Here is a 14,908-nt window from a genome sequence, read left to right on the forward strand (position 1 = left end):
ACTTCAAAAAAAAAAAAAAAAAAAAAAAGCCGCATTTTTCTGGAAGGACTGGAATCCGCCTCTTTTCAGTGGGCATCTTGGCTTCAAACAATACCCAAAATAGTGATAGGATTTAGGCATTTTACCATTTTGAATAAAATAATTAATGTGATGCATGACTTCCATCATTCATTCTTCTTGCTAAAACGAAATGTGAGAAACTAACTATGTAGCTTAGTTTGCCTAATGCCTAGCAAAAACATAGTAGCCAAGGCTGCTTATCTGCAAGCTATCGGTCTGATTATTTAGGCTAAACGTGGCAAACTCATCCTGGATTTATGAAGATTTTAATTCATTTTATAAAACTTGATGATGATGATCGTCCGTTTGTTAGTCCGTGAAGTCCGTGACTTCACATCACTGGAGAAATGTTAGATTATGTGTGCGTGTGTGTGTAAAACTGGCATTTCCCACAAAATCCGAGCTCAAATTATAAATCATGATTATAAGATTACCGATTATTAGACATTAAAGACACACATAAAACATTTATAGCTATAACAAGACATCCAAAAAGATAACACAACTAAAAGGAATTGGGTTTACATTACATAAAAAGTCTACATATACAATATTATTGATTTAAATAGAAGCAAATAATGAACAATTAAATCAATAACTAGTACTGGGGAAAGAAGACTGGCATTACATTTTCAACTCGAGACAGTGATATAGATTTTTATTCCGTAAACCATGTCGTCACAAATGTAATAACCCTTTTATGGATTAAAATGAAAGAATTTAAGGGAATTAAGAACAATAAAGAGAATGAAAAATCGTAATTTATAGTAAGCCATTTCAGAATAATGGTTTTCAAGTTTTAAAATAAGCAATTTCCGGGTTTCTCAGAGCGTAAGTCGTCATAGTTGGGTTAAATATTATAGCTGTGAATGAGAGAATACATTAAATATTTTTTTTTTTTTGCTCATTTGCTCACATAGCAAAAGAAAAACGCCACAAAAGTGATTTCACAACTTTCAAAAAGAGGGGAAAAATAGAGTGAGATTGATAACCATCACTCCCATAGACGCTATTACTAACATCCTCACAGCAGCGGTAACTTTTTTTTTTTATTGTCATTTGATGCAAAAGTAATAAAAAACAAAGTATGAGTGTTATAAATGTACATATATATATATTTTTTAAATGAAAATATAAAAACGTTGCAGGATTTACGATATTGATGACGTTTACATTTTCTTTTCTCGTAAAATCAATTAATTACATTACATGAATCGTCATAACGCAATAGTCGAGTAGTTTGTCTTGCTACTGTCGGCCATTTAATATTTCAGTCGGAAAACCGTTAGATAATAAACGTTTAAATCTTCCCTCAGACTCGACCGTTAGCGCCTCGGGAGCGCGCGCGCGGGAATCTCTCCTTCTCTGATCTGATAACTGTATTTGACCATGATGTCCGTCTGGACTGGATCGCCATCGGGTTAATTATTACCAGAGAATGTCTAATATGGCGAGAAGTTTCACTCTCACTGAACTTCCGGCTTCTGAACTGGTTGCAGTTCCTCTCTGATTCCATATGAGGGCGCTCACAGGACGAGTGCAGAATGAATGGAGGTCTATGGCGCTATACCAATAAAAATCCACTTTTCTCAGGATATAATTTTTTATCTAGTAATTTGAATGTTGTATTCGAAAGGAAATGCAAATAAATTACACATTGCTGGGTGTTAGATTTTTTAGAGTCACTTATTTGCTTTAAAAAGTCTTTTAAAGTGTCAATGACGTCATACACATGTACGACCAGAGATACTGCTTAACGGCAATCCTTCAGTCGCTCTGGTGCTTTCGCGCTCTGCACTTTCTTTTCTCTCGAGGCATCGACAACACAGCTGACACAGGTAAATACACGTGCTAGAAGAGTTTTTGTTTTGTTTGTTTCTGGTCCCGCTTCAGATGACACGATGCCATCAAGCGGGATCTCTGGTCGTAATCAGTCCTTCACTGACCAATCAGCGTTCATTAGCAGAATGCTAGCGTGTTATGGACAACAACAACTCAACCTGTAAGAAATCAAAAGGACATAAGTACTCGTTCATTCAACTTTCGACCTAAAACCCATGTTGAACTTGCAAAATCTACAATCATTTCTGAGATTTCTCAACGGCAATCGGGTGAAAGAGACAAATTTAGCCGTCAAGCCCCATTGACTTCCATTCATTTTGCACTTATGGCGATCGCCCCCAGTGGAACTCTGGTGGTACTACAACCAAAATTCTGTACAACAGGGCTTAATAGGGAGTGGGCAGGCTCTCCGTAGACGGGCTCTGGTATTACTGACACATGTGGAAGATGTTATAAATTATATTTCGTCTTTTGAAACTAATCAGTTTGTGTATTTTAAACAAGAGTTGGACCAATCACAGTCGCTTCTGATTATTGGATAGTAATTATTATTATTCATCAAAAATCACTGGAACAGTTTTTAAATCATATCTCATGTCTTAAAGTTAATTATTAGGATGAAAATATATGAAAATAACGTCAGTGAGTGGGCCTCACAGCGCCTCCTGCAGGCGCAGCCCGGCCCGGAAGTGCGAGTGAGTGTTTCCGGCGGCGGGGGTTAAAGCTTCCAGTGTGTGTGTTTGTGTGTTTTTCGCTGCTTTAGAGGATGGAGGTCACGAGACAGAGTAAGACAATACAGTTATCAAAACACACCGCTGTAGAACCACACACACACACACGCGAGCGAGCGCGCGTGCCGGTGTGACGGGGCGCGCGCTCGCGAGTGTGTGTGTGTGTGTGTGTGTGTGTGTGTGTGTGTGTGTGTGTGTGTGTGTGTGTGTGTGAGAGAATGTGTTTAGCTGATGTGTGTGTTGATGTGTGTTAATCTTGTATGGCGCAGATTTTAAGGAGGTTCTTCCAGAGGTGGTTAACGCGGTGCAGGAGGCGGACTTCATCTCTATAGACGGAGAGTTCACGGGTCAGTGTGTGTGTGTGTGTGTGTGAGAGAGAGAGAGAGAGAGAGAGAGAGAGAGAGAACAATATGTCTTAATACTGTGTGTGTGTGTGTGTGTGTGTGTGTGTAGGAATCAGTGATGGGCCGTCAGTCAGTGCTCTGACCAATGGACTGGACACACCAGAGGAGAGATACACCAAACTGAGGAAGGTAAAGAACACACACACACTCACACACTCACACACACACACACACACACACACACACACACACACACACACACACACACACACACACACACACACAGATGGTGCACACTCCTGTAATTATGAATGGGCAACATACAAAATGGTGGAATAAGCCCCGCCTTCTAAATAAAGAGCCAATCAATGGCTGGTTGAGGGTCATGAGGTGTGTAGATGTGTTTGGGGTGTGGTCCTCATATTCCTCATATTCCTCATATTCCTCTGATTTCATTATTTGATTAATAACTGCAGTTTCTCATTGATTGTGTTCCGCCTTCGCCGGGAGTTTGATTGACAGCCGGTCTGACCAATCATAATGCAGAGATCTGCCACTGTCAGACGTGTGTGTGTGTGTGTGTGTGTGTGTGTGTGTGTGTGTGTGTGTTCCTTTTGATGTTCATTCACGGGAGGAGCCGACACACACACACACACACGCACACATCAGTGTGTGTTAGTGAAGAACCATAACCCGTCTCACTGCATCAGTGTGTGTTAGTGAAGAACCATAACCCGTCTCACAGCATCAGTGTGTGTTAGTGAAGAACCATAACCCGTCTCACTGCATCAGTGTGTGTTAGTGAAGAACCATAACCCGTCTCACAGCATCAGTGTGTGTTACTGAAGAACCATAACCCGTCTCACAGCATCAGTGTGTGTTAGTGAAGAACCATAACCCGTCTCACAGCATCAGTGTGTGTTAGTGAAGAACCATAACCCGTCTCACAGCATCAGTGTGTGTTACTGAAGAACCATAACCCGTCTCACTGCATCAGTGTATGTTAGTGAAGAACCATAACCCGTCTCACTGCATCAGTGTGTGTTACAGCAGAACCATAACCCGTCTCACTGCATCAGTGTGTGTTACAGCAGAACCATAACCCGTCTCACTGCATCAGTGTGTGTTACTGAAGAACCATAACCCGTCTCACAGCATCAGTGTGTGTTAGTGAAGAACCATAACCCGTCTCACTGCATCAGTGTGTGTTACTGAAGAACCATAACCCGTCTCACAGCATCAGTGTGTGTTAGTGAAGAACCATAACCCGTCTCACAGCATCAGTGTGTGTTACTGAAGAACCATAACCCGTCTCACTGCATCAGTGTATGTTAGTGAAGAACCATAACCCGTCTCACAGCATCAGTGTGTGTTACTGAAGAACCATAACCCGTCTCACTGCATCAGTGTGTGTGTGTTAATGAAGAACCATAACCCGTCTCACAGCATCAGTGTGTGTTAGTGAAGAACCATAACCCGTCTCACAGCATCAGTGTGTGTTACTGAAGAACCATAACCCGTCTCACAGCATCAGTGTGTGTTAGTGAAGAACCATAACCCGTCTCACTGCATCAGTGTGTGTTACTGAAGAACCATAACCCGTCTCACAGCATCAGTGTGTGTTAGTGAAGAACCATAACCCGTCTCACAGCATCAGTGTGTGTTAGTGAAGAACCATAACCCGTCTCACAGCATCAGTGTGTGTTAGTGAAGAACCATAACCCGTCTCACAGCATCAGTGTGTGTTACTGAAGAACCATAACCCGTCTCACAGCATCAGTGTGTGTTAGTGAAGAACCATAACCCGTCTCACAGCATCAGTGTGTGTTAGTGAAGAACCATAACCCGTCTCACAGCATCAGTGTGTGTTACTGAAGAACCATAACCCGTCTCACTGCATCAGTGTATGTTAGTGAAGAACCATAACCCGTCTCACTGCATCAGTGTGTGTTACAGCAGAACCATAACCCGTCTCACAGCATCAGTGTGTGTTACTGAAGAACCATAACCCGTCTCACTGCATCAGTGTGTGTGTGTTAATGAAGAACCATAACCCGTCTCACAGCATCAGTGTGTGTTACTGAAGAACCATAACCCGTCTCACAGCATCAGTGTGTGTTACTGAAGAACCATAACCCGTCTCACAGCATCAGTGTGTGTTACTGAAGAACCATAACCCGTCTCACAGCATCAGTGTGTGTTACTGAAGAACCATAACCCGTCTCACAGCATCAGTGTGTGTTAGTGAAGAACCATAACCCGTCTCACAGCATCAGTGTGTGTTAGTGAAGAACCATAACCCGTCTCACAGCATCAGTGTGTGTTACTGAAGAACCATAACCCGTCTCACTGCATCAGTGTGTGTTACTGAAGAACCATAACCCGTCTCACAGCATCAGTGTGTGTTAGTGAAGAACCATAACCCGTCTCACAGCATCAGTGTGTGTTACTGAAGAACCATAACCCGTCTCACAGCATCAGTGTGTGTTACTGAAGAACCATAACCCGTCTCACAGCATCAGTGTGTGTTACTGAAGAACCATAACCCGTCTCACTGCATCAGTGTGTGTTACTGAAGAACCATAACCCGTCTCACTGCATCAGTGTGTGTTACTGAAGAACCATAACCCGTCTCACAGCATCAGTGTGTGTTACTGAAGAACCATAACCCGTCTCACTGCATCAGTGTGTGTTAGTGAAGAACCATAACCCGTCTCACAGCATCAGTGTGTGCTGCTGAAGAACCATAACCCGTCTCACTGCATCAGTGTGTGTTAGTGAAGAACCATAACCCGTCTCACAGCATCAGTGTGTGCTGCTGAAGAACCATAACCCGTCTCACAGCATCAGTGTGTGTTACTGAAGAACCATAACCCGTCTCACAGCATCAGTGTGTGTTACTGAAGAACCATAACCCGTCTCACAGCATCAGTGTGTGTTACTGAGGAACCATAACCCGTCTCACAGCATCAGTGTGTGTTACTGAAGAACCATAACCCGTCTCACAGCATCAGTGTGTGTTAGTGAAGAACCATAACCCGTCTCACAGCATCAGTGTGTGTTACTGAAGAACCATAACCCGTCTCACAGCATCAGTGTGTGTTACTGAAGAACCATAACCCGTCTCACAGCATCAGTGTGTGTTACTGAAGTACCATAACCCGTCTCACAGCATCAGTGTGTTACTGAAGAACCATAACCCGTCTCACTGCATCAGTGTGTGCTGCTGAAGAACCATAACCCGTCTCACAGCATCAGTGTGTGTTAGTGAAGAACCATAACCCATCTCACAGCATCAGTGTGTGTTACTGAAGAACCATAACCCGTCTCACAGCATCAGTGTGTGTTACTGAAGAACCATAACCCGTCTCACTGCATCAGTGTGTTAGTGAAGAACCATAACCCATCTCACAGCATCAGTGTGTGTTACTGAAGAACCATAACCCGTCTCACAGCATCAGTGTGTGTTAGTGAAGAACCATAACCCGTCTTACTGCATCAGTGTGTGTTAGTGAAGAACCATAACCCGTCTCACTGCATCAGTGTGTGTTAGTGAAGAACCATAACCCGTCTCACAGCATCAGTGTGTGTTAGTGAAGAACCATAACCCGTCTCACAGCATCAGTGTGTGTTAGTGAAGAACCATAACCCGTCTCACTGCATCAGTGTGTGTTAGTGAAGAACCATAACCCGTCTCACAGCATCAGTGTGTTAGTGAAGAACCATAACCCGTCTCACTGCATCAGTGTGTGTTAGTGAAGAACCATAACCCGTCTCACAGCATCAGTGTGTGTTACAGCAGAACCATAACCTGTCTCACTGCATCAGTGTGTGTTACTGAAGAACCATAACCCGTCTCACAGCATCAGTGTGTGTTACTGAAGAACCATAACCCGTCTCACAGCATCAGTGTGTGTTAGTGAAGAACCATAACCCGTCTCACAGCATCAGTGTGTGTAACTGAAGAACCATAACCCGTCTCACAGCATCAGTGTGTGTTAGTGAAGAACCATAACCCGTCTCACAGCATCAGTGTGTGTTACTGAAGAACCATAACCCGTCTCACAGCATCAGTGTGTGTTAGTGAAGAACCATAACCCGTCTCACAGCATCAGTGTATGTTAGTGAAGAACCATAACCCGTCTCACTGCATCAGTGTGTGTTACAGCAGAACCATAACCCGTCTCACTGCATCAGTGTGTGTTACAGCAGAACCATAACCCGTCTCACAGCATCAGTGTGTGTTACTGAAGAACCATAACCCGTCTCACAGCATCAGTGTGTGTTAGTGAAGAACCATAACCCGTCTCACAGCATCAGTGTGTGTTACTGAAGAACCATAACCCGTCTCACTGCATCAGTGTGTGTTACTGAAGAACCATAACCCGTCTCACAGCATCAGTGTGTGTTACTGAAGAACCATAACCCGTCTCACAGCATCAGTGTGTGTTAGTGAAGAACCATAACCCGTCTCACAGCATCAGTGTGTGTTACTGAAGAACCATAACCCTTCTCACAGCATCAGTGTGTGTTACTGAAGAACCATAACCCGTCTCACTGCATCAGTGTGTGTTACTGAAGAACCATAACCCGTCTCACAGCATCAGTGTGTGTTAGTGAAGAACCATAACCCGTCTCTCAGCATCAGTGTGTGTTACTGAAGAACCATAACCCGTCTCACTGCATCAGTGTGTGTTACTGAAGAACCATAACCCGTCTCACTGCATCAGTGTGTGTTACTGAAGAACCATAACCCGTCTCACTGCATCAGTGTGTGTTACTGAAGAACCATAACCCGTCTCACAGCATCAGTGTGTGTTACTGAAGAACCATAACCCGTCTCACTGCATCAGTGTGTGTTACTGAAGAACCATAACCCGTCTCACAGCATCAGTGTGTGTTAATGAAGAACCATAACCCGTCTCACAGCATCAGTGTGTGTTACTGAAGAACCATAACCCGTCTCACTGCATCAGTGTGTGTTAGTGAAGAACCATAACCCGTCTCACTGCATCAGTGTGTGTTACTGAAGAACCATAACCCGTCTCACAGCATCAGTGTGTGTTACTGAAGAACCATAACCCGTCTCACTGCATCAGTGTGTGTTACTGAAGAACCATAACCCGTCTCACAGCATCAGTGTGTGTTACTGAAGAACCATAACCCGTCTCACTGCATCAGTGTGTGTTACTGAAGAACCATAACCCGTCTCACTGCATCAGTGTGTGTTACTGAAGAACCATAACCCGTCTCACAGCATCAGTGTGTGTTAGTGAAGAACCATAACCCGTCTCACAGCATCAGTGTGTGTTACTGAAGAACCATAACCCGTCTCTCAGCATCAGTGTGTGTTACTGAAGAACCATAACCCGTCTCACAGCATCAGTGTGTGTTAGTGAAGAACCATAACCCGTCTCACAGCATCAGTGTGTGTTACTGAAGAACCATAACCCGTCTCACTGCATCAGTGTGTGTTACTGAAGAACCATAACCCGTCTCACTGCATCAGTGTATGTTAGTGAAGAACCATAACCCGTCTCACTGCATCAGTGTGTGTTACAGCAGAACCATAACCCGTCTCCCAGCATCAGTGTGTGTTACTGAAGAACCATAACCCGTCTCACTGCATCAGTGTGTGTGTGTTAATGAAGAACCATAACCCGTCTCACAGCATCAGTGTGTGTTAGTGAAGAACCATAACCCGTCTCACAGCATCAGTGTGTGTTACTGAAGAACCATAACCCGTCTCACAGCATCAGTGTGTGTTACTGAAGAACCATAACCCGTCTCACAGCATCAGTGTGTGTTACTGAAGAACCATAACCCGTCTCACAGCATCAGTGTGTGTTACTGAAGAACCATAACCCGTCTCACAGCATCAGTGTGTGTTAGTGAAGAACCATAACCCGTCTCACAGCATCAGTGTGTGTTAGTGAAGAACCATAACCCGTCTCACAGCATCAGTGTGTGTTAGTGAAGAACCATAACCCGTCTCACAGCATCAGTGTGTGTTACTGAAGAACCATAACCCGTCTCACTGCATCAGTGTGTGTTACTGAAGAACCATAACCCGTCTCACAGCATCAGTGTGTGTTAGTGAAGAACCATAACCCGTCTCACAGCATCAGTGTGTGTTACTGAAGAACCATAACCCGTCTCACAGCATCAGTGTGTGTTACTGAAGAACCATAACCCGTCTCACAGCATCAGTGTGTGTTACTGAAGAACCATAACCCGTCTCACTGCATCAGTGTGTGTTACTGAAGAACCATAACCCGTCTCACTGCATCAGTGTGTGTTACTGAAGAACCATAACCCGTCTCACAGCATCAGTGTGTGTTACTGAAGAACCATAACCCGTCTCACTGCATCAGTGTGTGTTAGTGAAGAACCATAACCCGTCTCACAGCATCAGTGTGTGCTGCTGAAGAACCATAACCCGTCTCACTGCATCAGTGTGTGTTAGTGAAGAACCATAACCCGTCTCACAGCATCAGTGTGTGCTGCTGAAGAACCATAACCCGTCTCACAGCATCAGTGTGTGTTACTGAAGAACCATAACCCGTCTCACAGCATCAGTGTGTGTTACTGAAGAACCATAACCCGTCTCACAGCATCAGTGTGTGTTACTGAGGAACCATAACCCGTCTCACAGCATCAGTGTGTGTTACTGAAGAACCATAACCCGTCTCACAGCATCAGTGTGTGTTAGTGAAGAACCATAACCCGTCTCACAGCATCAGTGTGTGTTACTGAAGAACCATAACCCGTCTCACAGCATCAGTGTGTGTTACTGAAGAACCATAACCCGTCTCACAGCATCAGTGTGTGTTACTGAAGTACCATAACCCGTCTCACAGCATCAGTGTGTTACTGAAGAACCATAACCCGTCTCACTGCATCAGTGTGTGCTGCTGAAGAACCATAACCCGTCTCACAGCATCAGTGTGTGTTAGTGAAGAACCATAACCCATCTCACAGCATCAGTGTGTGTTACTGAAGAACCATAACCCGTCTCACAGCATCAGTGTGTGTTACTGAAGAACCATAACCCGTCTCACTGCATCAGTGTGTTAGTGAAGAACCATAACCCATCTCACAGCATCAGTGTGTGTTACTGAAGAACCATAACCCGTCTCACAGCATCAGTGTGTGTTAGTGAAGAACCATAACCCGTCTTACTGCATCAGTGTGTGTTAGTGAAGAACCATAACCCGTCTCACTGCATCAGTGTGTGTTAGTGAAGAACCATAACCCGTCTCACAGCATCAGTGTGTGTTAGTGAAGAACCATAACCCGTCTCACAGCATCAGTGTGTGTTAGTGAAGAACCATAACCCGTCTCACTGCATCAGTGTGTGTTAGTGAAGAACCATAACCCGTCTCACAGCATCAGTGTGTTAGTGAAGAACCATAACCCGTCTCACTGCATCAGTGTGTGTTAGTGAAGAACCATAACCCGTCTCACAGCATCAGTGTGTGTTACAGCAGAACCATAACCTGTCTCACTGCATCAGTGTGTGTTACTGAAGAACCATAACCCGTCTCACAGCATCAGTGTGTGTTACTGAAGAACCATAACCCGTCTCACAGCATCAGTGTGTGTTAGTGAAGAACCATAACCCGTCTCACAGCATCAGTGTGTGTAACTGAAGAACCATAACCCGTCTCACAGCATCAGTGTGTGTTAGTGAAGAACCATAACCCGTCTCACAGCATCAGTGTGTGTTACTGAAGAACCATAACCCGTCTCACAGCATCAGTGTGTGTTAGTGAAGAACCATAACCCGTCTCACAGCATCAGTGTATGTTAGTGAAGAACCATAACCCGTCTCACTGCATCAGTGTGTGTTACAGCAGAACCATAACCCGTCTCACTGCATCAGTGTGTGTTACAGCAGAACCATAACCCGTCTCACAGCATCAGTGTGTGTTACTGAAGAACCATAACCCGTCTCACAGCATCAGTGTGTGTTAGTGAAGAACCATAACCCGTCTCACTGCATCAGTGTGTGTTACTGAAGAACCATAACCCGTCTCACTGCATCAGTGTGTGTTACTGAAGAACCATAACCCGTCTCACAGCATCAGTGTGTGTTACTGAAGAACCATAACCCGTCTCACAGCATCAGTGTGTGTTAGTGAAGAACCATAACCCGTCTCACAGCATCAGTGTGTGTTACTGAAGAACCATAACCCTTCTCACAGCATCAGTGTGTGTTACTGAAGAACCATAACCCGTCTCACTGCATCAGTGTGTGTTACTGAAGAACCATAACCCGTCTCACAGCATCAGTGTGTGTTAGTGAAGAACCATAACCCGTCTCTCAGCATCAGTGTGTGTTACTGAAGAACCATAACCCGTCTCACTGCATCAGTGTGTGTTACTGAAGAACCATAACCCGTCTCACTGCATCAGTGTGTGTTACTGAAGAACCATAACCCGTCTCACTGCATCAGTGTGTGTTACTGAAGAACCATAACCCGTCTCACAGCATCAGTGTGTGTTACTGAAGAACCATAACCCGTCTCACAGCATCAGTGTGTGTTAGTGAAGAACCATAACCCGTCTCACAGCATCAGTGTGTGTTAGTGAAGAACCATAACCCGTCTCACTGCATCAGTGTGTGTGTGTGTTAGTGAAGAACCATAACCCGTCTCACTGCATCAGTGTGTGTGTGTGTTAGTGAAGAACCATAACCCGTCTCACTGCATCAGTGTGTGTTACTGAAGAACCATAACCCGTCTCACAGCATCAGTGTGTGTTAGTGAAGAACCATAACCCGTCTCACTGCATCAGTGTGTGTTAGTGAAGAACCATAACCCGTCTCACAGCATCAGTGTGTGTGTGTGTTAGTGAATGATTCAGTGTTTGAATGAATCAACTCAATGATTCGCTCATTCAGACGGTCACCTGCGCCACCTACTGGTGCTTTACTTTCATCTTTACAACTTTTATTATTTGTATATTCAAAAATATTTAAAATAATCTCATAACATTATTTAATGCAGTTGTCATTTTTCAGTGTAAATGATTTAATTTGATTGGTAACAGCCAGTGTCGTCTTCTAATTTAATTTATAGATCAAATTTAAAAATATAAAATGAAAGCTGAAGCATAGCCTATATTTAATAAGATTAGGGGAAAATGCCCTTCATATAAAGTTAGGGATGCACAGATGCCACTTTTCAGACCAAACACTTATATTTGTGTACTGATACGAGTACTGAATAATCCCGTTCCAGTTCTTCTAACAACGCTTTATTTCCATCAGATGTTTTTCTCTTTCTGACTGTAACAGTAAACACACACACTGATGCTGTTGCTGACGTTTAACTGGGTGTTCTCCTAAACAAACATGGCCGCCCATTTCACAGACATGTGACGTTAGTGGGTTCCAGAACCACAGCAGAACCACTGGATTACAGTATTATTATTATTATTATTATTATTATTATTATTATTATAGCCATAAAGCCCTGTTCAGAAAGAGAGAGGTTGTTTTTGATGAACGAACAGCTGAGTCTGTTTCTGTCTTCATCTGTAATGTGTGACTCTGAGCTCTGGATGTGCGAGGCTAGCGATTAAACGCTAGCGCTGCTGCTAGACCACTCGGACAATACTAGGCCTTTACTTTTTTGGCACATTTCAGGTTTTGCTTTAAATATATATTTTTAAATTACTGTGGTGTTAATGTTATATCTTGAAATGAATATATTATAGTGATGATGATGATGATGATGATGATGCTGATCAGAGGCTCCTCCCACTGGCCCCGCCCCTCTAACGCTCTGACTCTGTTTCCTGCAGCACTCGATGAACTTCCTGCTCTTCCAGTTCGGCATCTGCACCTTCAGGCATGACCAGAGCCGCTCCACCTACATCACTAAAGCCTTCAACTTCTACATCTTCCCCCGGCCCTTCAGCCGCACGTCTCCGGACATCAAGTTCATCTGCCAGGTGAGAGGCTAGCCCCGCCCCCTGAGCCAGTCATGTGTTCAGCCGCCCCTCAGTCTGACTCTGGCTCCTCCCCTTCCTCTAGAGCTCCAGCATCGACTTCCTGGCCAGCCAAGGCTTCGACTTCAACAAGGTGTTCCGCAGCGGTACGTGCTCACGCTCACTTCCTGTCACATCCACCCACCCTCCATCCGTCCATCCATCCTCCACCCACCCTCCATCCGTCCATCCATCCTCAACCCACCCTCCATCCATCCATCATCCACCCATCCTTCATCCTCCATCCTCCACCCACCCTCCATCCATCCATCCATCCTCCACCCACCCTCCATCCACATCATCCATATGTGCTCGCGCTCACTTCCTGTCACATCCATCCATCCTCCACCCACCCTCCATCCACCCACCCATCCTCCACCCATCCTCCATCCTCCACCCATCGTCCGTCCTGACAGACACATGACGCTCCGCTGTGTTCTCCGCAGGCATCCCATACCTGACGCGGGAGGAGGAGTCTCAGCTGAGGGAGCAGTATGAGGAGAGGCGGAGTCAGATGAACGGGGCGGGGCCAGTCACGTACACGCCCCCTTCAGGGACGGGCGTCTGCAGCGTGCCTGAGGACCAGAGGGACTTCATCAGGACGGTGGAGTGAGTCACACACACACACTCACACTCACTCTCTCACTCACTCTCTCACTCACTCACTCTCACACACACACTCACTCACTCACACACACACACACACACACACACACACACACACACACACACACACACACACACACTCCTGATCTGATGATGATGATGATGATGGTGTGTGTGTTCAGGCAGAAGGTGGACGCTCTCCTGAAGAGCTCTGATCAGACTCTGGATCTGGAGCCCTGCACCGGGTCAGACACACACACACACACACACACACTTGTATTTTAATAGAATGTCTTGCGTGTAAATGAGTGTTAATATCCTGTGTGTGTGTCTCAGGTTTCAGAGGAAGCTCATCTATCAGACGCTCAACTCAAAGTGAGTCTCGTGTGTGTGTGTGTGTGTGTGTGTGTGTGCTCAGTGTCTCCACTCATCTGGTGTTTGTTGCAGGTTTCCTAAACTTCACGTGGAGACGCTGGAGACGGAGAAGGTACAAACACACACTCATGCTTAACCTTTATATCAATAAATATCCTTTCATACTCTGTGTGTGTGTGTGTGTGTGTTGTCAGAAGGAGCGTTTCATCCAGATCGGTAAGGTGGATGAAGAGGAGAGGAGGAGGAGAGAGCAGCAGAAACAGCTGAGAGAGCAGGTGTGTGTACAAACACACACACACTCACACACACACTCACACATATTTACAGCTGTGATTCCTATACAAGCTGAGCTGAACACACCACCAGTGGACACACACACACACACACACACACACCGTGAGCGAATGACAGCGCGGCCGTGAGCGTTATACTTTCGGTTTAGAATTGGCCCGGATCGGGGTGTGTTGCTCGTGACAGTGATGTGACTAGGGCTGAAACCATTCCTCCAGTTACGCAAATTCAAAAACTCAGAGGCAAAGTCACAGCCTCGAAGCTTTGTGTAGTGCATTAAAGGCCCCATGGCATGAAATCTTCATTTTATGAGGGTTTTCAACATTAATATGAGTCCCCCTAGCCTGAATATGGTCCCTAAGTGGATAGAAATGTTGATGGGTGTAAAGCGAGTTCTGGCTGTCTCTCTCTGCCTTTGAGAAAATGAGCTCAGACGAGCTGATCTGGAAGTCTCCTGTTATGACATCATACCAGGAAAGGTTACCTCCCCCTTCCTCTGTTTGCCCGCCCAGAGCATTCGGAGAAAATGGATTAGTTTGTCAGCACAGGCTTTACAAACAGACTTTACCATATGGATTCAAACAGTGAGTAACAGTGTTCACTAATGCCTGATCTGGGATCAGTGTTTCTGATGTGGAGCTAATCATTAAAGTTCACTCAGAC

General features: G+C 45.0%; 1 protein-coding gene across 2 annotated transcripts in view; it reads left to right on the forward strand.

The window, feature by feature from the left end:
- Positions 1 to 2,582: 2,582 nt before the first annotated feature.
- Positions 2,583 to 14,908, forward strand: part of parn (poly(A)-specific ribonuclease (deadenylation nuclease)) — a 27,324-nt gene continuing 14,998 nt past the window's right edge. For both annotated transcript variants that reach the window (XM_079812611.1, XM_079812612.1), the window contains exons 1-10: positions 2,583 to 2,687; positions 2,903 to 2,980; positions 3,087 to 3,166; positions 12,788 to 12,937; positions 13,020 to 13,080; positions 13,420 to 13,582; positions 13,762 to 13,824; positions 13,916 to 13,954; positions 14,027 to 14,066; positions 14,149 to 14,229. In XM_079812611.1, the coding sequence (XP_079668737.1) occupies positions 2,669 to 2,687; positions 2,903 to 2,980; positions 3,087 to 3,166; positions 12,788 to 12,937; positions 13,020 to 13,080; positions 13,420 to 13,582; positions 13,762 to 13,824; positions 13,916 to 13,954; positions 14,027 to 14,066; positions 14,149 to 14,229 (774 nt within the window). In that variant the 5' untranslated portion in view covers positions 2,583 to 2,668. The remainder of the gene's footprint in view (positions 2,688 to 2,902; positions 2,981 to 3,086; positions 3,167 to 12,787; positions 12,938 to 13,019; positions 13,081 to 13,419; positions 13,583 to 13,761; positions 13,825 to 13,915; positions 13,955 to 14,026; positions 14,067 to 14,148; positions 14,230 to 14,908) is intronic.

The sequence above is a fragment of the Gobio gobio genome, assembly GCF_949357685.1.
Source record: "Gobio gobio genome assembly, chromosome: 3".
Lineage (NCBI taxonomy): Eukaryota > Metazoa > Chordata > Actinopteri > Cypriniformes > Gobionidae > Gobio > Gobio gobio.